This window comes from Brachionichthys hirsutus, chromosome 3 (assembly GCF_040956055.1).
Source record: "Brachionichthys hirsutus isolate HB-005 chromosome 3, CSIRO-AGI_Bhir_v1, whole genome shotgun sequence".
In the NCBI taxonomy this organism is placed as follows: domain Eukaryota; kingdom Metazoa; phylum Chordata; class Actinopteri; order Lophiiformes; family Brachionichthyidae; genus Brachionichthys; species Brachionichthys hirsutus.
The window spans coordinates 10274268-10300360 of record NC_090899.1 but is presented as its reverse complement, the minus strand read 5'-3'; the positions used below and the strand labels follow the sequence as shown (position 1 = coordinate 10300360).

Here is a 26093-nt window from a genome sequence, read left to right as displayed (position 1 = left end):
ATGGATAAAGATTTTGCTTTGTGTCGAGTACAGTGTGAAACAAAAACTGTCAAATTTATATTGTTGTTTCAGAGAAAATGGCCAATAAATTATATATGTGGCAAATGTAAGGCAGTTTTACTATTACATATCGATTGATATAAAGAGAATCCATCTCAGCTATGCTACATAGTTCCTCCGATCCTGGAGGTGCTGAAATGTTCAATCTGCTTGTCTCTCTATCGACGTGATGTTTCTGGTCCAGTCCATGCTTCCTTCTGTGGCTCTTCAATAAAAAGCTTCAGGTCCATTCCACCTTTAAAGGATCCGCTTGACTCAAAAAAGCCCAAAACATAAACAAGAACTGGACTGGCTTCTCTGGTGTTTCTTTAACTCGGGAGTTGGGCGCCCAAAAAGGTCCATTTCCAGACAGAGGCTACTTTCATCCAGCTCATGTGCCAGACTGAATGAGTTTGATGCAACAAAACTGCAGGCAGGCTGCAGAGAGGTGGAAAAACAAGGTCGTTTTCTGGTTTCAAAATGTCCTTAAAAAAATGGTCAGGCCACCAGACCTAAACGGGAGATCTTAGCAGAAAGGAAGGTGTGCAGGATAAAGACGATCGGCTTCGGGCATGAGTGGAGGTCCAGTTGCTGGAGGAAGAAGTGGAGGGCAGGAAGACAGTTACAAAGCTGACAGATGAAATAATGAGAAGACGCAATGATTTAAGACGTGAGACTCAGATGGGATGACAGGGAGAGCAAGAGGTAGAGGAAACGGCAAGTACATAAAACCATAAATAAAGTTCCATTCTGTAAACCCAGTGCATTAAAATACAAATAGGTCTGAACTTTATGACACTATATTTTTCCAGGAGTGTAGATTTATCTTTTCATCATGCTAATCATGTAGCATCAGTTTATGTCAGCCCATCACTTTAGTCCAGACTTAAATACTGCAACTATAGATGGCCTTCGTGATGAAAAGGTGAATCCTGAGGATTGAGTTGAGTTTAGTTGTGCCATCTTGACGACACTTGTAAAGGGAAATGTCTTGGAAGGTTTTGCATGGATTGCCACCACACCCTTAACCTCTAAGAGTAAACTCTCAGAACATGCCGCATCAAAATACCCCCCCCCCCCAATACTTCCTACATATACTGTGTATTCATCCTGCGTAGCACATTAACATGTTAAGCATCAGTATATCAGCCACTGTGAGCGTGATAGTGAGCTGACGCACGCATCAAGCCCTTAATTTGTGCTTTCTGAGCCACAATCTACAATTTGGGTCGGCCCATGCTCTTTAACACACAACCAGGGGAAGACAAACTGTCAATTACTGTGGCAAAATTAGACATGCATAGTCCCTACAATCTAATGACAGCATTGTCGACACTTTGAAGCCAAATCCACTTTCAAATGCTGAGCTAATGAGGCATCAGCCATACCCAGGTGCCTTGGGACTTTCACAAAGGTTTGTTTGTGACGGTGTTGGGATGAAGAAATGAGACATACAGCTAAATGTGTCGCGCTAAAGTAGCCAACAGAGCCTTTTCGAGCAGAGCGCCGAAGTCTTTGCATATTTACCTTCAGAATAATCTGAGCAGGCGTGTGCGATCGATGTTTTGGACCAATCTGTAAGTGGATTGTTGTACAAACAACTGAGAGTAGATGGGGAATGTTTCCAAATGTCTGGCACCAACGTTGATATTCGTATCAGCTTTGTCAAAAAAGTCCTGTCTAACAGAGGTTAGGTCTGCGTTTGTGCGTGGCTGAGAATTAATTCAAGCCAAGTAGACTCTGCACTCCAAAGTAGGAATGTAAACGGATGAAGGCTCCAACACTGAATGGCAGGTTAATTTTAAAGCAAGCTCCCGTTCTGAACACCCTCCCATGCTGCATGTGTGAAGCTCATTTCATTGCAGGAGTTATTGTGTGATGAAGTACTCCTGTTGACTTTCTGCTGTGCAGCTCTCACTCGGTCCGCTTCTTTCTGCACAGTTTGAGTTTAGCTTGATTTCCCAGAAGTTCCCCCTGAAATCCCCTCAGAGTTCTTATATCGTTCTATTTATTGTGAATCAATTCAGAGGAATGTAACTGAAAACTAAAACAATTTCTAAACTCTGCTATTCTAGCACAATTTTACTTGCAACTGTAAATGAAAAATTATCAAACAGTTTGTATGTTGTTAAAAATGAAAAGGATTTCGTCTCATAATTTTTAAAACGTGAATTTTAGTTGACCATATATATATAATAAACACTCTTGTGTTAGGTTTAAAAAAAGGAAACACTCACAATCTCCCCCTCTTTCCCTGCAAAGTCCAGAAACAGCATGCGAACGCCATCATCTGAAGACATCTTTAGTTTTTCATAGGGGTAGGCGAGGAGCACCCGAGGCCTGGTCGGGGTGTGAGCTCCTCTTTCCTCCCCGTCCTCCCTGTCTCCCAGCAGCGAGGAGTCGGTCATCACAGAGAAGCCCTTCTCGTAGTGAATCACCAACCGACACTCCTGACCCATGTACAGACAACCTGGAAAACACATAGAACAGATTCAGCTTTACTTTAGATGCTCATGATCTAATTCTCTTCTTTTTCCTGTATTGACTAGAAAAGCACTCGGAAAGCACAAACCTCTGCCAAGCAGCTCATTACTCTCGTAATTTGGATATTGGATCCCTTTTCAACTGTAATTTTTGGTGAATGAATTGAATGTATATTTTACAAGATATGATATTTAAAACAAAGCCTCTGTTATAATTAAATAGGAAAATCCAGATTTTTGTTATTTTTATATTTTTGTATCCAGACGGGTATCCGGATCGTTCTGAAAATGTAATGGGATCCAAGTTAGACCAAGACCCATCTTCAGATTTTCATTCATGTCCATCCAGCAGTCTTTCTGTAATCTTGCTAACAAACGAACACCATCAAAAACCTAACCTCCTTGGATGAGGTAATAAAATCTGGACAACAGAAATGAGAGTCAATGTTAGAATTTGAATAATTATTCTGGTACACCTGTGATAGAAAACGTAACGCAGCAAATCATGGTGCTTGACTTTTATCAATGAAACATCAACGTTGTCTTCTGGGTAAACGCCGCTTGCTCCGGGATGCGGTCGATGGCTGCTTGTTCCATTGTGCTGAGAACGATCTAAAAGGATCCCATCAGCTCACAACTAGAACGATCTCTCGGCTACTTTCAGGCTCAGGGGTGTTTTATGAGGTATTGATCTGGTAGCCATTGTTCAGTCTGCGCTTTGCTGTGTTTTCAACCAGAGGGACGCGTTACGCAGCATTGATTTCAGCTGGGCCACCCAACAAAGTGGCAACGCAACCATCTATTAAGTGAACCCCACTGATCTAACTTGTGAGTATACAACAGCTCACCACATCCCAGTGACAGACCACTCTTTTCTCGTGAAGACCACCACCCTGAAAGCACCGTATTATTTATTTCTTCGCATCACATTCTTCCTCACTTTCTACCCTCTCTTATCACAGTGAGTCTGGCTGAAAACAGATTATTCTATCTTTATCTCTTCCCCCAATTCACGCTTCCCTTTCCACTGCTGTAATGACAAACCTGTCTTGCCTCCACACAGCAGGGTTCCCTCACTCTCCCCTCAAAGGGCCGTAGCAGACATGAATGCTGTGTAGGGAAAACTTCATTTAGGGTATGAGCTCTGCTCTCTCTCGTTGACATCTGATCTGCCATGCGGCGTGTTTGAGTGACACACTGAGCCAGAAGAGCGCTGCTATCATTCCCTTGTTTGCTGACAGCTTCGGCAGGATGTGTGTGTGTGTGTGTGGATGAGACATCCAGAGTGTGTGTCTATGTGTGTGTGTTTCTTTTCCATCTGTGATCTGTGGGATATTTATGCGTGTGATGCAAGTGTGTTTGCGTGTGTGTGTGTGTGTGTGTGTTGTCGCTCACTGTGGCCAGCTTCAGTCACTTTTGTCTGAGTGTCGACAGACCAAGCTCGTTTCACGGAGCCTTACGTCACAATAATCATCTCTTTTCTCAACTAAATCCCTTCAAAGGAACTTATGAAGCCGAAGTGCACTCAGGTGACAAACGCCATCCTATGAGATATACCTGACCAGGTGAGGAGTGTCTGAAGCTATTTCACCGGCTCTCCTGGTGCACAGCGGCCTCTTTTTGGTCTCCCGCCAGCGTCCGCTCTGCTACTCAGATTTTCTAAGCCCTATCCCAAAGAGGAAAGCATGCTGTTTTCTGTTTGTTGACATTTATAACAGTTTTCTCATAAATGCCAATGTTGGACTCTGACAGAAATATCATGGGTTATCAAACTAGATTGATTATCTTGCAGCCGTCCATTCTTGTCACAGTGTTTGAAATGTTGTTTCAGCCTCCTGGAAGGCTTTTGCTTTTCATAAAAGGTCTACATCATTTTGTTCACTTCATTGCTCAGGAAAATGAGAATGTCTGTAATATTACCGTATTAGTCATCTTTTGTAATACATAATATTCTAAGCCTTTTTGCATTAAGCGCACTGCATTAAAATCATTTCTCCTCTCTTTATCAACAGTGGAACATTAAAGCCACCGCGGTGTGTTGATTACAATGTCAGGAAATGATGTTGATAAGAAGTACAGCATGGATCAACAAACATGAGCCACGTGCGCACATCAGATACACAGCGCTGCATCCCCGGAGCCCCAAAGACATCGCATTCATGGTGGAACACGAGTCTGTAATGTGCATTATCCAAATGACGTAGAAACAGTCTGGTCAGGTCTCCCTAATGACTCCTCAGTTCCCATCAGAAACACACAGAGAAAGGGGCAGAAAGCCTTTCTTTTTGCCTGATGAGGAGTAGAAACAGACAGAGAGAGAGGACCTGATTTCACGAGGGCCAGGAGACACTATAAAGGGTATTACCGGACAGATGTGCAGTACTGGCTTTAAACTCACCAATGGCTTTTTTTTTTTACGATAAGCTATTTGCTTGTTCGTCACGGAGGGCCAGCCGGCCTCTCAGACGATTTAACAAGTTTTACAGCTTCCACCTTTGACAACAACATTCATCAGGAGGATGTGGAGGCCAGGAAAAATTGGGATCACAAACCTTAAAAAGATCAATCTGAGGATGAGAGCGAAATAATGAATCTGTAATGCCAATTTTATTCTTGACCTTGACTGCAGCAGCAAATAAGATGGTATTAACGCGAAGCTCATGGTGATTGAGGGCTTTTAGAACTGTGCACCTTATCGTAAAGATAGCACAGCAACTGTTTTAAAACCAAAAGCTTCAGCTTCAGGTTCACGCTTTGGTTTTTGTAGACAGTAAAGACAAGCATGTCACGCTACTGGGATTAAAAATGTGCTCAAAGTCAGCTTTTCTGAAATCTGGATAGTAAAGGTCATTTTTTCCCCAGTACCAAGTCCTTAAGATAAACTTAGTTTCATGTGTGACGGACAGACAGCGTCTAAAGAGGCTTCACGCACGTTGCAGTGACATCTACAATATAATGCCATGCTAACCTGACGACTTACAGAAGGGCGTGAGGAAGACTCAGCACACACTGGAGACTGGGTAATGAGACCTTTTTGAAAGTCATCTCTCAGAACCTTTGGCGCTTCTGCCGGCACCGCGCTGCAGGCCTGAAGTTTTGTTTCTCTGCTGCGTCCTTGTTTGAACTTCCCGTTATCTTACTGTTTAGTGTGCTTAACCTCAGAGTCACGTTGCTCCATTATTCCAAACGATTGGAATAGTGATTCGATGGGAATCGATGATCTGTGGATCATTTTGTCGTCCAGGATAATGGTCACTGACATATATAAAGACGGAGGACATCATCACGTCTCCCTTTGTACAAAAATTCACCCTTATTATTCTGGATCTGATTACTGCGTCCATTAATGATTCTACCTGGAACAAGAGTCCGTGCAGTGATGATGACTGCAGTACAGAGTTCCCGCGCCTGTCGGACTCAGGGCTCTGTTTTCGGACGTAATGTTTCAGCCAATCACAACAAAACTTCTGCTAACATGGACAGAAGAGGCTTTTATGACCAACACTATAGCCGGTAATTTATTTTTTGTATTCATTATAGGAGTCTTTGCCCTAAAACAAAGCTCAAATTGTATGAATTAACAAATGTCTGCATACTAGCTTAATCTACTAACATCAACAGTATGTCTATACATTTCTATCTTACTGTTACTTCATCTTATTAAAATGCACATTCCTATAATAAAGGTTTTAAAGACCCTGTTCATCGGCATGTGTGTTTATCACTTGTACTTGCTGCATCTTGTAATTCAGCTCAGGGTTAGAGCAACAATAAGAATTTAATTTTAACGGATTAAATAACTTGTCCTTTTCATATTCCTGTTAACTTGACAACAAACATGACATACAAAACCGAATCTACGGAAACACCTGGGAGCGTTAAGTTTAGTTGAGGTTCATTTACACCTGGATCAGTGGGTGGAAACACCATTTGGGAGATTGTTTACCAATATGGGAGGTGATATATGATGCAGAAACAACACGGACAGCAAAGAAGTGGTTTTGGTGACTTACATTATTTGCTTTCTGGATACAAGCATGAGTGGAATTTTAAGCAAAACTTAATATGGCATGGTGTTATCACAGACGGGGGGGGGGAGAGAGACAAAGGGGGCCCAGGGAAAAGTGCAGCCCCCAGGAAAATCTGTGCTTAAAGAGAGGGAAGCGAAGAGGGGTGAGGGACGGACGGGGTATTCTGTTGGAATTCTCTTGATGGCCAATTTCAATGCACGCACACACACTAGAATAAAATTCCATTCTATGAGTAGAAACCGCTTTGTCCATCACAAACCATCTTGTAGCTCATTTCATGAGTGGATGTGGGAGTTTGTATGTGTGGATGTATGCATATGGCTGTTTGTACTGGATTTAGGGTCAGCTCAGAAGACCTCCGGCAGTAACATACACAATCTCTCTGGATATGTTTTGATCCGGTAATTCAATACTCAATACTCACTTGTCGTTACTTCTTTGATCATCTCAGCTGAGGCGTGACATCCGTTGACTATGTGTCTGGTCCACAGGGACAGATCCTTGTTGGTCTCAGCCCGCAACAGGTGAGTCTCGATGCCGAGTCGCGTCCCGGTCCTCGTGGCAAAGTAGAGCTCTGTGCCAGAATGAGGCAAACCCCGGTCAGGACCAGAGTGGACCAGACTGGATAAACATGCATACAAGCTGTGAGTTAGTACAGGGAAGGGACACGGCGTTCAGTACATACATTCACATTGACCTCCGCAGGTGTAGCAGGAACTCTGGAAACATTTATTTCCAAACCAAATACATGGATAAATATGAATACAACCACCTTTCCAACCATATTGATGTTACCATTTAACTTGAAGCAGCAACTCTTAACTATGACAGCAGCAGTTTAATAACCTCACAATTCACATACAGGATATTTGAGATGAGCAGAAAATTCACAGCCATGAAGATGATGTGCAGCTAATGATTTATATATATATAAATCATTATTATCAATGCACAGAGGGACATGGACATCTGATCAGGGACAGGCTGTTTAACTAATCTATGCTATGTCATGTTCACTATAATTAGATGGATGCTGCAGCACTTGTTTGTCCTCCAACCGGCCCCACCTCCTCCCTTATATTCTCCTCCTTCTTAACAACTTCCTCCTCCAACACAGGTCATGGTCTCTATTCCTTCATTTCCCCCAGCTAGTTCTCCTATTGCCCAGATCTTTCTGCTTCTCCTCCTCCCTTTCCATCTATTCTTACTCCCCTGGCTCCTTTCACAAAAGAGTTCCTACAGCGGGAGGATGAGGATTACATTTTATTTTAATTTGTTGGGCTTGATTTGTGCTTTGCTTAATAGGTTCTGATCAGCTTTTATTTTAGTTGTTCTGTGATTTCGTCTTAGCACAGTTGCAGTTTTAATTAATCTCATAAGATTTCATTTGAAGTAATCATAGCCTGTCAGTAGTGAAAGAAGAAAGTTTAATACCCAAGACTGCTGCCTCAATTATCATTATTCATATTTCCATTATAATTACTATTAATATGCTATTATTGTCAACATCATCACATTCATGTCTGTCTTAATGCTGCTAAAACCTGTTTATTTATGACTGTGACACACACTAAGACATTATGCCTTTCAGGCCACTGCATTATTCAAGATTAGCATGACAATTCTAACTCTCCGGTTACTAATTATTTTGTGTTGTTAAAATGTTTTGTCAAAAGGCAAATTAATTCTAGATTGTGTTAATGACCAGGTTTATTTAAGACAATAACCACCCCCCCCCCCCCCAAAAAAAGCAGCAGATATTAGTTTTGCCAACCAAATCGATGTAATTTGGGCGACATGGTGGCGTAGTGGGTAGCGCTGTCGCCTCACAGGAGAAGGTACCAGCTTCGAATCCTATCTACGTGGAGTTTGTATGCGCTCTCTGTGTCCGCGTGGGTTCTCTCCGGGATCTCCGGTTTCCTCCCAACTCCAAAAACAAGCTGGGATAGGCTCCAGCAACACACGTGACCCGTAATATGCATTTATTATATGCATTTAAAAACCCATGTAATTTTACAGCTGTTTAAAAAGTCAGTTCTCGGTTTAGTTCACGTTTGGGACCGTCCTACCGTGTTGCTAGGAGTGGATACGTGTGTGCCGGGCTCTGCCAGGCCTCCTTGCCTCGTGGCAGACTGTCATAGAGCAGCAGGTCTTTCTCCGTCATCACTGCAAACACTGGTTTCCAGCTCTGTTTCTCACTCTCCGTCTGTAGTATAGAAAAGACAAACAATGAGGTCAGGGATCTCGGAAAAGTTGGAATCATCTATCCATGTTCCATACTGACTCATATTTTCGTGGACCAGGTGGGAGTTTTATAAATAAAAGCTATTTATAAAAGTTTTATAAATAAAAGCTATTTATAAAACTCAAAAAAATGGATATAAATGGTAAATTCATTGAGCAAATTAGTAATTTCAATTAAAATTCAAGTGAACCAATCATACTGAATGTAATCGACATAAAGCTCAATTAATTTGTTGATGTACGATATGAAATGCCTATGATATATTTACTATCTGTAATGAAAACATCCGGTTTTAAGTACGGTAGTATGTGTTCATGAATATCAATGTCCCAGGGACTAACGTGTTAGATAGTAGACGGAGGTGGGTGTTGAATAAATGAATGTAATCAGCATTGGGTGTAGTATTCAACTCTTGAAGTTTTCCAAGGCTAGGTATAAAACAAAAACTTTTTTTTCGTGTCCCTTAATGTACACTCAAACTCTCTCTGTCATATTTCATGCCAAAATGCCCTCAAAGGAAACTAATTTGAGCTGTTAAAAAGCTGCATTGGTCCTTTGGAAATGTGTGCAGTTACTACATTACACCATGCATCCAGTGGGGAATTAAGGAACGGTGGCTTTCTGGCCGTGTCCCCGTCATTCCCAATGAACAAACCCCTTGTTTCCGTTCAGAACATGCACTGTTAATCTCTAAACTTGGAGCGCACACACACACGCACAGCCATCATTTTACAATCCTCCATAACTATGCTCATTATAAGAGCTTATCTGTGGCCCAGCAATGGAATCCTAAGCTGCCTTTTGAAGTTCTGCCTCAGCCAATCATATCCTGGGATTTACAGGGTCAAGGGTTAGCCCTTTTAACATAATGAGAATATGTTGCTAAGTAACTGTATTGTACTGCATTTGAAGGATCAAATATTGGCAAAATCATGAGTACTAAATTGGACAGGTGTGTGTGTGTATGTATGTGTTTGTTTGTGCCTGTGTCTGTGTGAAAGATAAAGTGAAGTCTTAGTTGTGTGTATGGTGGTATGGTATGCAATTTCAAAGATGCATGCATGTGTATAGAAACAAAGAAAATGTCTGCACACACACACACACACACACACACACACAGACTGATCTGTCAGTAACGACGTAATTCCATAAACACATACAGACATAGAGAAATGCTCCAACCATCTTCATGTCTTTAAGTTAGAGCATAAATGGGCCTTAAGTGCATCCAGTGTGCGTTTTATTTTTTATTTTTTTATTTTGAACATGAGAATCAACAAGGAAGCATTTTTTACGTAACATTTCTCACAGGAAATAAATAAATTAAATGTTTCTTCATGTTCAAAAAAGGAGAAGGAAGAAGCTAACTTATGTTTAATCAAGTAACGTTAAGTAGATGTACATAGACCATTCAGCACAAAATGTATTTAACATGCCTGAGAAATGTGCTAACAAACAACAGATAGTGTAAGAAAAGAAAAGAAAGACACCACCAAAACATACCATCCATGTCGTTAGAATGAAGACCCTATAAAGTAAGACGGACGAAGCCTAAATTCATTCTGTCCATATTTGGACAAGCTTTCTTTGATTTTATGGACACTCATTTATCTCTGTGGAAACTAATAAAAGTTAGAGCTTCCGTACCAAACCCAAACTTTAAAATCTCAAACATAAGTTTGAGAAATGATCCACATTTACGAACTGAAACCCAGTGATACAACAGAATGCTGTATACTTCTGCAAATGTATACCTACAATGTCAAACTTTAAATGTAAATATATAGTAATTATAGACGAGCAGTTTCACCTGCAAAATACTGCAATATTTGTTATTGCTATTTTGAAATGCAGCATATTACTGTAGTTTTGTCACAGTATTGACCGTGAAACACAACATATGTGCTGCTCGTTAACTGATGAATTAGTAGTATGTATTCTGTATTACTACTACTTGTCGGTTCTCGCGGAACAGCTGGCGCTGAGAGCATCCCAGATTAATCTTGTACAGAACGATTAGACGTCTGGGAGCAGAAATAATCTCAACCTATTCTCAAACTTTAAAAACTGGGTGCTGGCTATGGTTCCAAATAAATATCCAAATCAGAACATGTCAGAATAATTATTGTGCAGAGGGGTTGTCTTATCAAAGATGCTTTGGGCATGATGGGCGTCACACGTGAACACACGCACATTGTGCATTTGCATGCATAATGAAAAGTATTACATACACTGTTCATATCTGTGTTTACACAAGCCGACACATACAGCCCTACCTTTGCTGCCAGCCATCCCAGGTGTCGTATTTCTTTGCCGCCAGCAATCCCAGTCTTGACTGTGTTCTGGATGACGTCTCCTAGAGCCCGCTATCGGAGAGGAAAGTCATTATGTCTGAATATTATTCAGGATGCTTCAGATTCAACGATGTTCCGAGGAGTTTCATCATTGCCACAAGATGTGGCCATCTAAATATGGACTTTTCATGATCCCATTGCTGAGGATTACTCATAAAGCCATTGCATCACAGACACACCTTTGCCAGTGCAGATGTGACCGAGTGCATAGCAGAGAACCAGGACAGGGCAGATGGTTGGTCAGGGCAGCGCAGCACCACGGTGTGTCTGGTGTCAGGGGAGTGCAGCTCCAGTTGTCTGCAGGACAAGACAGCAAAAGTTAAAACGGCTTTTCTTGCTCCGTTATAAATGGAAATGCTGAAAACCATCATTTAAATGCGAGATGAAGATATTCCTCTTGAATACCAAACTTATTTCCAAAGCCTAATCTCTTTCTATCACATGGGAGTGTTCCTCCCTTCGACAAGAATACAGCCGTAGGATGTTTCTTCACCCCACTGAGCGGCACTCTGATTATGTGCCCAGTTGAATTGATGTCTTCACAGTAAATAAAACAGTGCATTATACTGTTGCTTCTTCTTGTCGCAGAAGACCAATTTCCACCTTTGTGTAGTATAATAATAATAAAATAAAAAATCCCTAATGACAATGTCATATGGCAATAAAGTATTGACTTGAATGGAATTGATAAAAATACTTTGAAATAAAGCTAAAAGCAAAGGTAATCCTGCCTCCTGTCCTTAATGCAGTGTAATAACAGTGAAATTACAACAACTATCCATCATAACTAAATACTAAGAGGTTTAGAGGAAATTAAGCATTGAAAAGGCACAAAAAAAATGAGAAGTCATGCTAAAGAGCTCAGTGTGTCAGTGGGACGGTGTTCACAAGGCCAGAGGTGTTCATCAGGGCGATGTCTATGAGTGGTAAATAGTTTATAGACTGCACTTTCAAAGCTCCATTCTAGTCTAACTGACCACTCAGTGCACGACAGAAGCCTGCATTCACCCATTCACATACATTTACACTGTGGTGGCAGGGGCTATGAGGTAAGGCACCATCTCCGCTTTGGGCAACTATTCACACTGGAACACGGAACCGGCGTTCAGTATCTTGCAAGAGGAAACTTCGAGAAGGAGCGAGAATCTGACCTTCCGACAGAGGACCACTCCGACAGGATAGCTCACGGTGCTCTTATGGAGGGAAACTCCATAAAAGATTTATTTAGGAAAGAAAGGTCTGTAGAGAATGTTTGCGCTCTCTGTCTAGTTTTCTGGGCTCTGTTCTGGTCTGTTAGAAAAACATCAGTGATGTGAGATTTTAAAATGCACATCTACACGGGACTATTTATTAGAATATTTCAGAATTTTGCTGCAGGATGCACCTACGGCAAATTTCTTCAGATTCAGTTTCAACTCACAACATAAAAAAGGAAATGTGCTTTTGTTGAGTTAACCAATGGTTCTGAAAGAAGTGAGCACTTCTGTTAACAGAAAACTCCACTGTACAGGTAGTACCAGTGCTTCAAAATATAAAGTACGTCAAAGCCAGAGTAGTTTAAAGTCTGCAAACATTCTGTCTTCATACGTTTTTATTCACACAGCAGCCACTAGAGACCTGGAAAAGCCCCGGTGAATGTGATGAATCAGCTCCAGGTGTTTCTCTGAGTTAAAAATACAATTGGTTCCTGCAAAAGGCGAGCTGATTGAGGGCAGGGGAGGAGGAGGTGCTCCAGGGCCAGATGTGCATTTTTTATAGGATGTTCTTTAGAGCTCCCATGAGGTGTGGTGCAACTGGAGGAAGCCTCTTCTGCCCATTTCTGGCTGAAATGTGACTTTGAAGCTAAATGAACTGAATCTTGTGTGTATGACAGAATGTATTAACTTGGAGAACAGTGCATGGACTAGATGACTGGTATAAGGACCTGTATGTATGCAGTTATTTAATCAATGTCTTGTGGTTGTACATGGTCTCACAGGACTGTTGCTATACAGGCCTATCTCAAATATATCGAATATTTCGGCTTGTCAGATGTGTTCAGCATCCCGATGTGACATTTTATTCTACTGCAACTGATCAACTTTGTATGCATACGCAACAGGCAATAAAAGGACATATTTATTGGCAAAGTAGCACATTTTAAGGCAATAGAATAAACATCTGACACTACAATACAAAATGTTATTTATAATCAAACCATTAAATGTGTGTTACAGACACCACAAAACAATAACAATGGTTTGATTTGACAATTAATAAATGTAATCATTGGTTTTTTGCCCACGCTGCTTTTGCAGAATTACAGATGTCTCAACATGGTCTAATTATTGCAGCACAGTTATGCTGATAAATCTATGGTAAGATGTCTCTGCAAAGAATTCGTACTTCATAGTCAAAGTCCTGAGGAATTCTGTTAGACAGATGACGGACGGACGGACTAACTTTAACCTTTGGCTGTCATGCCTAACTATTTTGTATGTATGTATCATTGTATGTATTATTAATAATTCATTATTAATGAATTAATTAACCTAAAGGCAGAGCCAACATTCCACCTCCAATCATTGAGTCACGGCCTGTTATTCAGTGATTCTAGAAACGTCTGCTTTGTTCTTAGGCTTTAACTCTGAAGCTGAATGTTTTATTCATAGCTGTTACATAGTCTGTTTCATAGTCTACATGGTTTAGCTCGGCGTATTTTCTTTCAATTAAATGAGAAAAAACTATGACAGAACACAGCTGGAGCGTAAACAATGTCTGGGTGTAAAATAATTTGAAGGGCCTCTGTGTGTGTTTCTACATACAGTCTAAGCACAGGCATATTTACATGCACATGCATGATAAAAAATAAGTGGCTCTCCTGTAGGTATTTTCAAAAGAGACAGGACAAGACTTTGGAGAAAATGAAAGGTCTCTTTTTAATCAGTGTGGCTGAATATTAGATCAATGTACCAGCCCGGAATAAAACCAGGTCCTTTACCTTAAACCAATAATACTAGAGACATTAGAGGTCAGGTTACATGAAAAAAAGAAAAAAAGTATTGTCATTTGCTGGTTTTTATGTGACAGTCTGCTATATCTAAATGTTTAGTACCTCTACATCTAATCCCTTCTCTCTACACTATACTGAAATCCAGTATTTTGTTAGAGAAAACGACAGTAAAAAATAATGTTTTCACAGCACTGAATGGATAAAATAAAGACAGCGTTTCTCTTCTTTTGTCCCTGACTTCTGATTCATTCATCTCTTAACCACACCTTACTTTGTATCGCCCATTCCTGTCTGTCTCTTACTCATCCATTAAAGAACATCTGCTGAAATGAATAGAGAGCCACTCAGAGAGAAACAACATTACATCGAGTTAAAAAAAAAAGAAAAGAAAAAGAGAAGCTAGATTTGATTGACATAAAGCTTCTTAAATCGTGGCGAGCAGGATTCATTGTTCCCGAGTCTTTAACAGATGTACACTTTAATGCGGGAAGTTATTTTGACTGTTGAATGAAGCAATATAAGCAGCAATTTCTGTGTGTGGCGGGTGTATATTTAAATATTCACTGGTCTTCCAGCTCTGGCAAATCTGAAAAGCTCTACTCGGCACTAGATGTGATATTTACCTGAGTCCCTTGTATAGCTGGATGACCAATAAAGTCAATGTTCAATCCCATTGTGCTCTTATTCAAGATTTAATACTTCAACCAAGAAGCCATGAAAATGCCATTAAAAGTTTCCCCGACGACCTTTGGACCTTTTCATATTTCGGGACACACAAACACTCCTTCTCCCAGGGTTGCTTCACAGATTCATACCGAGGAAAATGGGCCGACTACAACGTCACATTTGGCTACGCACTGCAGAATCTATGAAAACTTCTACATGCAAAACTTTTTTTATTTATTTATTCAAAACAGAAAGATTTAAATGACAATAAAGAAGATCATTCAAAGACCGAGACACTTTATGAAAACATTATTCAGAAAGCAGCTTCAGCATCTTTTCACGCAGCCGGTTCCAGGAAGAAAACCTGTTCCCGCAACTCATAGTTGTGTTTTCAAAAGGTTAGGTCGGGTCAGAGTTTGGGAAGATCTGAGCAAAAGACAAGATCACCCTCCACATAACAGGTCTATCAACTGAGCGCTGTCATTCTGTCATCGCCTGGGCGTGGCGTTAGGCAGTAACAAAGGAGGCGTCGGGCCTGATCTTCACTGTGGGGGTAGTTCACACTCTTTAGGTAGGTAACACTGATATAAATAAACAGAATCCTGTTTGCATGCCTGGACATAAACATTGACATGGACATGGACACAGCAATGTTTTTAGAATCTTTGCATTGTTTTTTTTTTTCAAAGAAGAGATTTATCTTGAGGAGTACCAGCCGGCAGAGAAACATGCAGGAAGGTATTACTTTTCATTTTGTTTCCAGGTGTTTGTTGCAGAGATTGTGTGTTTTAGGATTCTCCCGCAGATCCCGCTAACAACATCTACACATGGCTGTTTGAAGTCACTGCTCACTGCTACCGCTTGACTTTGATGCCTCCTCCATTGTCTATAGCTTTGAAGTTTAGCGAGGTTCAACTATTCGATGCATATGCAGGGATGGGACGCGCACGGATGGAGGAGCACGAAGAGAAGAAAGCAATCAGGAGAGATGATAATGTGAGGGGCTGGAAATAGAAAGTGAATTCATACACAGAGAGGCAGAAAGTAAAGCCTGAGAAAGCTGGGAGCACTCAGATGGAGAGGTCAAGAAAGAAAAGAAAGCGGTAACGAGGAAAACCTCAAAAAATACGAAAGGAGTGAAAACACAAGACAGGAGAGACAGAGGAGGAGAACCAACATGCCGAGAGGGAAGTCGAGGGTCAGGTGACTGGGACAGAACGACCACACTCAAGAATGTGATGCCAAAAGCATTCAAACAGTAAATTACTTTTTGCCCCCCTGCTGTTGGGTCATTGTGATGTTACCAAACAATTAAGTTGACAACACTTACGAAGAGACAACCCGCCCGCCCCCACTGATTGAGGGTTATCTATGCACCACTTCAAACGTCTCCCTTTAAGAAAACGCCGCAGAAAATAGTCCCATTCAGAGAATACTTTGACCTTTGGTTAAATAAGGTAACCTTGTCTTTTGAATGTTGACGTTGACTTTGGAGCGTTTTTCCAGTGATGTTATTAAAGCAAAGCCTGTTTGGGAGGTCAAGCCCAGTGCAAAGTAAAACACGCCGCTCACACTGAAGATGAAGAAGATCAAATATGTTTTGAACACATTTGTGCCAACTTTAGCTTCAAGTTGATCAGTTGTTGCTGATGCGTATCTTCCTGTATTCGATTTTGGGATGTTTTGATGTTTTGCTGTATTCTTGTCTAAAAGTGGCGGCTTGTACCAAGTCCTGAGTCTTTCTCTCATTTTTACACCTTGCCCTGCAAAATGCAGCTTACGTACTTTTCTGACATGCAGGCCTACCTGTTGTCCGGGTCTGGAGTAGTCATGGCTCGAGTTACACAACACAGTTTGAGTGGTATGCATCTCCTTTCACCCTGCAGGGACAGCGACGGCTGGAGAGGAGGGCTTGGAGGGTGAGATATGGGGGAAGTGATGGGGGAGCTGCCAAGACGGGGAGACTCAGGAGGTGCCGTTTCCCAGCCAATCTCCGACACCGGGGAGCCCTTTGTGACGTACGGCGTCGCCTCGCGCATGTACTTCACTAGGCAGAAAGAGAGACACAGATTTCCTGAATGAGAAAAACATCCCACTTTACTCTCAGTATGTTTGATAAACAGAAACACGTGGTGTCTTTTGTCCTGCCCGGTCCCTCTTGTACTACTTATCTGCCCTAAACGGGTGAATGGGAACAATATACAAGTCGATTTAAACTTTCAAACATCTTCTTGTCACCGTGTGGATGAAATGTGATATAGGTAAGTTATAACAGATGAACGCCTGCGAAAGCATTCTCTCATTTAATTTCAAATCGCATCCCGGCCTTTATAGAATACTCTGGAAATCCTCTCATTGAATGTTAAATGAAAGAATTGCTCTCCTGCACAAATAAAACAGTGCTTGGTTGTGTATTCATACATTAAAAAAACAACACTCATAGAGTTTTAAAAAAATCAAGGCCAAAATACACCGAGCTCCAAAATATATCGGTATTAAAATATTTTCTTTCTTTTTTTTTACATCATTTAACTCGGAGGCAAAACTAATCAGAAACAACTTTAAGCTTGACCCTGTAACCGTCGTTTGGTGTGAAGCAAATAAAAAAAACATGACCGGTACCTTGCAAAGGAATATTCAATTCTTTTTTATTTCTCTCACGCCAGATCATAATAAAAAGTTATCTCAAGGCACTTTCCACCTGTAGCCGGGAAATACCTGCTCTGAGAGAACCCTACTTGACCCACATGAGCAAACACTTTGGTGATGAAGGCAAAAGGAAACATTTCCCTTTAACAGGCAGAAAACAGCAACATCGACAACAAGAAAAGAAGCTAGCAGCATGTACAGGATATATGGAAAGTGAATATGCAGACAGAGAGGAGGAAGGAGAGGGAGGAGCTCAGTGTGTTGTGGGAGGTTCCCCCGGAAATATTGGCCAATGACAGCATATTGATTATTGTATGGATTAACTATAAGCTTTATTAAAAAGGAAAGTCTTCAGTCTTCTCTTGGACATAGCGATGGTGTCTGCTTTGAGAAATAATAATGAATAATAATAATAATGCATTTTATTTATATAGCGCTTTTCTGGAAACTCAAAGACGCTTAATAGAGGACAGATGTGAGGTAGAATGTATTCGACTGTGCCACTGCTGAGGCATTTGGCGTTTTGTGGATTAAAGACTGGTATTGAGTGACTTGACGAATCATTAGGAAGTGGAAAGAATGATAATCCTCTCACATATCTGTGTGCATCAATAATCATTTAGCATTTCGTTTTTGTCTTTGCTGGTTCAACTACTGCATCATCTTCTGATAAAGCCACTAAGTCTCAAATTAAAAATGAGTTTGACGGAGAGGATTATCGTTCATGTTTGCTGCGCAGACGGCAGCGAGCTCATTGATCCAACGACTGCCTTTTGTTTTCCCATCACAATGAGCTTTCTCTCTCATTTTTAAAAGATCACAGCAAATATCAAAATGCACATTTAGCCAAAAGAAACTCAGGTGTCTCTCCGCATTCTTAAATTCAACCATTCATCCTGTAAACTGCAACAGATGATTCACAGATGGCTTCTGCAGCTGCAGGCTTGCGGAAAGAAGAGAGCCATGGTCCTGAAAGCACAGAATAACACAGAATCCGCTTTAACAACTTCCAATATCCGCTGATAGGACAGGAAATGGAAAGTTTGACTCGTAAATGTCAATCCCTGGAGGCGGGATACAATTTTTTATTTTTCGTGGGTTTAGTTTTGGGGAGGGGGAGAAGACAGGACATATGTTTAGGCAACAGTAAAAAAAAAAAAAGAAACAGAAAGGCAGAGATAAAATGTTCAGTGTGCCCACTGGACATTTAATCGCTAAATCCCACAAAAAAAGACGGGGAAAAGTGGCATATGCCTGGTGACATTTGTAATTCAGCATGCCAACCATACAGACTTGCATGAGAATCTGTAACAAGCCGAAGCGTCAACTGGTAGAGAAGACATGACAGGCTGCCTGCGTAGAAGAGACGGGGGTGAGCAAGGCCTCAATGGACCTACAGCAGGACAGCCCACGCAGTCAGATCAGATTAAAGGATGGGAAAACAGCTCGTCTCTTTCTTGAAGCACACCATGACAAGCTACAACACAGGAGAGCTCAATGGACTGGGAAGAGGAATCAAGCTTTGGCGCTGCGCATTCATGAGCCTGAAGCGCGTGTTTAAATATAGACAGATGCACACTTCTTAAATTTGATACGGACTGACGCAAATGCAAAGATCCACGCAGAAACACACGCTATCTGTGCTGCAGGCACAATGAAGCCGCAGGGGAACAGAAGGAAATACTGCACGTATGCAAAATATGTGTATTTGCACTGCATGTGTGAGCGATAATCCAATACAGCTGCTCAAGTCACACACTCTAGTATAAGCATTTCATCGACATCAGACGAGTATCACTGAGTGAATGAAATCAGCACTGTCACTGCATTAAAGCATGACGCCTTCACTGCAGCCCGTCTGCCCGGTGTTGCAGGGGTGCCATCAATGGAATAATCTGGTGAGGAAAAATCAATCAATACGGACACCTCCGCTGAGTCAAACAGATATGCTGAGAGCTTGGTTTATTGTATCTTTTAATTGTCTTGAATACCTTTAGGGAAACGATGATTAGCTACACTCCTGTCGACAGATAAGTGTAAAATGTGAAAGTACTTTACACAATAATACTGAAAGTTCTTACATGGAAAGAGGAAATGTAAACTCATTGACACAGCAATACAGCTGTTATTATTTCTAGCAGCAGGGGAAATTAACTGGGTGGAGTTCACGTGATCATTTCACAGGAAGTGTGTAAATGTTTGTGAATTCCCTTTGGTCACGTTTCTTGTTCCATTACGCCGCCGTCTCTGCACGGCCCCCTCAAGCAGACCAAGGACCAGACAGTGCTGGTGTTTCAGAGGCTTCATTGAAAAGACGTTTCTTTGACGTTATAAGGTGAATTAAACATTTTCTAATTAAAAGTTCCATTTTTCTATCTCGTACTTGAAACAAAGTACAAAGTGCACATTCAAATGCGGCATCGTCTTGTCACTGTAACGCCAATCCTCTACTCAATGTAGAAACAGTGCATTAGTTGTGATGCAGACATTAGAGGGTACTATTTGTTAAGAATATCCTACATATAGTTTATATGATAAGTACATAATTTGTTTGTTGCCTATGTTTACATGGACTGATTCTGCAGATGTCATGAACAAAAACTATCTGCATGTAGTCTCTGTGTGATGCCTGTTTATCAGGGAGGTATTTTAATGTGTAGTTATATTTACTCTTCATCTGTTTGCTTAAGTATCTGTATCTGTGTGCGCTCCATTGGTTTGTCTTGTTGGGGGTTGGATCCAGTTGAACTGGATGACAGAAAGTAAAAAAGGAAGACTAAAGTCCTGTTTGTACTTCTCTTTTAGTTTTTGTCACAGAAATGGTAGCATTGTCAATTTAATGCAAAAAACATTTTTACTTTCTTACTGTGTTTTAGAAATACAATATAGTTCTTGGAATAAACATACAGTTCCTGACTGTATTTCTGTCAGCTTTGCCACTAATACTAAACATACCCCCCCCCCCCCCTGTGTTTAATGATAATTTAAGAATGCTGCTTCTTAAGTTCTACAAATTGTATGTACTTATACAGCATACAGGATGATGCAACCGTAGCAGCTGGTGAGAAGCAGAGTAGCTTATAGAGCTGAAGCTGCAGTTATAAGTAAGAAGAACATGGACGCGGACGATTTGACTTTGACTGTACACATTATCTTAGAACTTTACCTACAGCAGTGCTTAGTAGAACAAATAGAGGGATGCAGAATAGACAGATGTTTGAACATGTCTGCTAATTTTTCTGCATAGGGATTGGTGTAGGGTCTGTAGTGTACTGTAGGGCCTCACAAATATCCATATCCTATGCAGTCAAAATGTACTACATACTCATTTTGACAGCATATTTAGTGGGAATAGTATGCAACTTAAAAAGGCACACAAGAAGACCTGCATTAGTTTGTGAGTTTACACATTTCTTCAAAAGAAGAAATTCATCTTGAGTACATTCACCGCGTAGTCGAAGTACTTCAACAGCTCTTTGAAATAATTTTTTCGGGTCTCAAATCTGCTGCTGTCCTCATTATGAACGGATGTACGTCTCGAAACAGAAAAACGTGACAGCACATTAGCAACAGTCGTTTAGAGGTAGCTGGGCTTAGTAAAATGTAAAAGAGGTCTATTGTAGAATGCGTGTTGTCAAAAAGATTTGTCATGTATCTGTATTGTGATGTCCTCATCATCCATTTTTTTTAATATATTCACAATTGTGTGACTATTAATGTTTTCCAAGATCCAAAATGTATGTAGCCAACAAACAAAGTGTGTTCCGTCTTTCGACTAGATGATAACCAAAGGAGTTTCTGGTCTTTTGGTTTTTGCTGTTTATACATACACAGAGAATAAGAACGAATGACTCAATCCATTATCTTCATCACAACAAGCGCTCCTATTGTAATGGTTATTACCATCCTGATCCACAAACAGAAGCAGAGGAGAGAAGAGTTTCTGCAATGACCTAATAAAGGGTCAGCTGGCAGACACGTCATCGCTTCCCCACATCACTGCTGACACACAGTCTGACCCACACACACACACGCACACACACACACACACACACACACACACCCAACCCCATCCAGATGTCTAGTGATGACAGGTACAGCTTGTTAAGGGATCAACTGGAGAGCTTCCAGGACACTGACTCATTTCCTGCCCACTGATTTGTGGCAGATGTTCTCTGTCGGGTTCTTTTGGTTCTTCATTTCTTTAGTTTTCATGTTCTAAGCCTTTTGGAGTTGTTGCCAACTAGAATACACTCTGTGTACTTTAATCACAAATGTCTCCAGAACATGAACAGAAGTCAAACCACACAAAGCTGTGTGTGTGTGTGTGTGTGTGTGATTACCGATGCCATCACCCTCCAGATCAAACTACCAGTACCAGCATGATTTTCTAAGGTAAGACTGATGACGATGCTTCTTATAGAGCAGCCTCTGCATGGCTATATGTCCCTGTCCTTGCACAGAGACTTGTGTTAAGGTGACTTGACATGTTCAGTGATGTGTTCGACTTTCCATTCCAGAAAAATATGACCCTGGCCTTGTAACAAAGTTGTCACTTTTCCAAACATGTGGCAACATTTTCAGAAAGCCTACTTCTGCCCCGGTCAGCCACCATGTTTGCAGCAGGAGAATTGAATGTGCACCATCATTTTCATCCACCAGTGCACAGAAGAGTCCACGCTTTAAGCCTTTTGCCATTTTGTCTGAGCGCACAGAGCTTCATGGTTCAAAGTGCAATGAAATGTAAGCCGCTTCAGTCAATTGTCTTTTGGAACCATGTCATGAATGTCTTCTGTGCCGCTCTCATGCTAAGTGCCCTGCTGTACGCATTTACACAGTGTGGCAGGGTTTTTTTTTTTATTATTATTATTTCTTTGGATTTAAATAGCTCGCAACAGCTGAACAAAAGTCTTCGCCTCAGTTTGCTCTTCGAGCTGTGTCAACTCAATTATTTCTTCCTGTGGACAATGGGGTTCCCGTTCCTGCAGTGCCGTTTGATATTCTTCCTGTTACTCGTCTCACTGCGATCAGTAAGACGGGAAACATGACTGTTGACATTTGTTCCCGTTTTTAATGTCCAATCTTTGACAGCTTTTGCATCGAGGCCTCATAAAGACCTCAGGGCTGTTTTCAGGGCCGTTAATAGTTGCTCTAATATTGCAATGATTTATTATTTTATGTGCTCCACGTTTGTGGAGTCTTCTTATGCCTTTTTTTGATTTTTGATTTTTGATTTTTTTTTAATCTCCGGAGCCACTAAAACCAAGAACGCTGGAGTCTGGAGATTTGATCCAAAAGTAAAAGTACATCTCCTCTGCTCAGTTTACTGCAGAAATTCAAAAACTGCTCTCTTCAAAGCTCGTATCAACTTTCAATCCATGTCATAAGTGCTCTGGAAATGTCTCCAATATTTCATTTTTGTGTGTGATGCTTGCTGACTGCAGATAAAGCATTCCAGTTACCATCATTGGTGATAAAAGCAGAGAGGCTATATAGGCTGAATGATATAAAATATTTTAAAAGAACAATCATTCTTTCCAGTTTTTTTTGTTTATCCACAGGGAGTCCCTGCAGGCGGGAAAAAGAGCTGCAACGCTGCCAACACGCACCGAGGGGCGACCTGATAAGGCAACAATCCAAATTCAAAATTAGGAATGCAGAATTCATTTCGGAAGTATATGTAATCATAGTGCAACCCGTTTTCCACTGGACCTGCAGGATGTGATTGCTATAGGAGCTTTGTGACGCGGCCCCTGAGCCCTGATTGAGCTGTGTTGACGGACCACACGCTGAGCCCTGCAACGGATCCTGCAGAGAACTAACATCAGACGCATTAAAATAAATGTCCTCTGACATTTACTGGAATCACGGTCCTCTTGGCTGAAGGGGGGTTTCTGACCGGCGGGTTGATCTGCTGCCCTGCTGCTGCTCCACGTCCAGCAGGAGTAAGTGGTGTTTCATCTGAATCCGCTCGCCACTTTCCCTCGTTTCCTTTTCAGTGAAACACGAACATTACAAGCATGCACTCAAAAAGCTCTCTGGAATACACACTCTCACGCAAAATACACAACACGAAGCGCACGACCCCGCAGTCCTCTCCCATGAGACACGTGCTGTCTCTCCTGAATCAGATCTCTCCTCTTATCACACACTCTGAGATAAACAAGAGAGCGTATTACTCATTGTCGGGCTTCGTGTATCTGCTCGTGATGTATTTGAAATAACACTTTACATTCTTGGTTATGCGGTAAACACATTTCCGTCTGCCAAAGACTGATAAAGCCCATGTTGTACTATTCCTCAATGCTTTGCTGCTTTTCCAAAGAAATGTTAATTTAAACAAGACAAACTGCTGTTGCAATAAACCTCCTTTCCTGTTATCATTAATTTAACCCTTGATGTCATATTTAAATCAGCCTCAGCCATCAGAGTGTGTGTGTGTGTGAGAGAGAGAGAGACAGAGAGAGAGAGACAGAGACTGTTCTTACGGTCTTTTGTCCAACAGTCCTCACAGGAACATAAAAACTCAGTGGTGTGTGTGTACTTGTGAGCAACATCTTCTAGTGTGTGAATGTGTGTTAATGTGTGTGTTGGAGCTTAAGGTGCATGTGTGCCCAGCCTTCAGAGTGAATCTACCTAATCAGCCTAATTTTCATTTTAACCTGCGGCTAAAACCGACTGGAAAACAAGCAAGCAAAAACTATTACTATTAGAGTTGTCTGAGCCTTCACATATTTTAAATATTATGAATATATTAATATGAATACTAATATTAAGGAAATTTGGAGCTACATTTTTTGAGTTGCCTTGCCTCAAGACACACTAATGGGGGGGGCGCCAGAATATTTTTTTTTTGACCTTTACTTTTTTAGAAAACGGATTTTATTTTTATTTTTCCACAACTTTTAAATTGTGAAATAGACCGAGGCTGTGATGACGACATTGGCAGGTCTCTTCCTCTCTCTTACAGTAAATGCAATGCATTTGAAGACAGAAGAGTTTCCTCTTCTCTCCATCTGAACAGCGGACTAATAAGAAAGCAGATTGAACAAAGTGAGATATAAATAATATGAACTAGCACAATAGAAATATAGTCACCTTCCAGTTCTTATAGTCCATGCTGTTAACACCTGCTTCCTATAATGAAAATAAATCACATCCCACAGCAAAGCTTTTCCCCTCAGAGCTCTAATGCTTCTCATTCTGTCTTTCTAATCAGAGAGTGATTTATTCCTGGGAGGCAGCGTGAAATAAACACGCAGCGCGCACTGTGTCCTGAGGACCGCTGACCTATCCTGCATGATGTGCGTAAAGCAGCCACGTGGAATGAGAAACCTTACATGACACGCTCGCCCCCCCGGAGGATGAAGCTCTCACGCATGTTAAGGTCCGCGGTTCCCTCGGGGATCTACGTTGCATCAGGGCGACATAAAAACCAGGTTGAAAGGCGACATCTCGGAAACACAGAATAACCTTGGATGAACTATGATCGAACGCCGTGGCTATTGTCGCCCCATGAAAATCACATTTGGTGGTGGAGTGTGCGTGTGTGTGTGTGCGCGTGTTTGGTGGGGGCTTGTCTTGTGGAAGTTCATAAAGTCAATCAGGAGTGATCAGGACCCGGACCTCACACACAACCTCTCCAGAACTGCCTACCTTCGAGCGTCACCTCCTTCCCGGCGCGTTTCAGCACCTGCACCGCCTCGTCGTGCGTCGCGTCGCGCAGGTTCGTCCCGTTCACGGACAGGATGGCGTCCCCGACATACAGAGCCTGAGTCTGGTCCGCCGCCAGCCCCTTGAATATCTTGCTGATGAGGATCGGCATTTTATTCTCCTTCCCACCTTTGATACTGATCCCAAGCCCGCCGATCTCCTGCTTCGTCACCTTGACGCTGCGCTTTCTGTTGGCGATGGCTTCGGGCACTCGCTCCGGCAGGTCCGTGAACGCGGTGCGCGCGGTGCGCGCGGTGCGCACGGTCCGGGGGCCGTTGTTGGAGTTGGCATTGTTGTTGTCGAGGTAGGATCCGCTGTTCACCCCGTTGTGGTTGACAGTGTCGTCGGCGCTGCTGTCGTTGCAGCTCAGCGTGATCGCCTCCTCGTCCAAGTGGATCAGAACTTTGTGCCACTGCGCCCGAACCAAAACCTCCACTAATCCACTTTTTGGCACCCCGGAGGCGCATGAAAGTCCCGTCGCTGTTACCACCGCCATCTTTGGCGCATTTCTTTAGAATAAGGTGATTTACGCACAGCGCGCACTCAAATATTAACTTCACTCTGTCTGGACTTTGCCCCCCCCCCCCCCCCGAAGTTCTCTACGGAACTTGTCGAGTCCAGACTAACCGGCCCGAGCCCTGACGGAACACGCTGCGCTGCGCTCCGCCTGCCGGAGATCCAGTTTGCTGGGTGGAGTTTGCCCCCCCCCCCCCCGCCGAGAGCCGGTTGATCCTATCACTAGATCCCGCACGCAAAAGACGTCCCAAATGGTGACGGCTTTCAGAGAGATTTTAAAACGCGTCAACAGCATAACTACAAAAGAAATGTTTATCCGCGTCCCCCGCATGAAGCAAGTTATAATAATGGAACACGGCGATGTATGAAATATCTCTCATTTCAAATATCTCTCCTTTCAAAGGA

The 26093-nt window shown here is 41.9% G+C and overlaps 1 protein-coding gene across 1 annotated transcript; it reads right to left on the bottom strand.

The window, feature by feature from the left end:
• Nucleotides 1-537: 537 nt before the first annotated feature.
• Nucleotides 538-25734, bottom strand: sntb1 (syntrophin, basic 1). Its single transcript, XM_068760301.1, has 8 exons — nucleotides 25116-25734; nucleotides 16617-16857; nucleotides 11332-11449; nucleotides 11075-11164; nucleotides 8623-8759; nucleotides 6978-7174; nucleotides 2277-2509; nucleotides 538-630 (listed from the first exon to the last, which is right to left on the bottom strand). The coding sequence occupies exons 1-8, from the start codon at nucleotides 25666-25668 to the stop codon at nucleotides 538-540; spliced, it is 1662 nt and encodes a 553-aa protein (XP_068616402.1). The 5' UTR covers nucleotides 25669-25734.
• Between the last annotated feature and the right edge of the window lie 359 nt (nucleotides 25735-26093).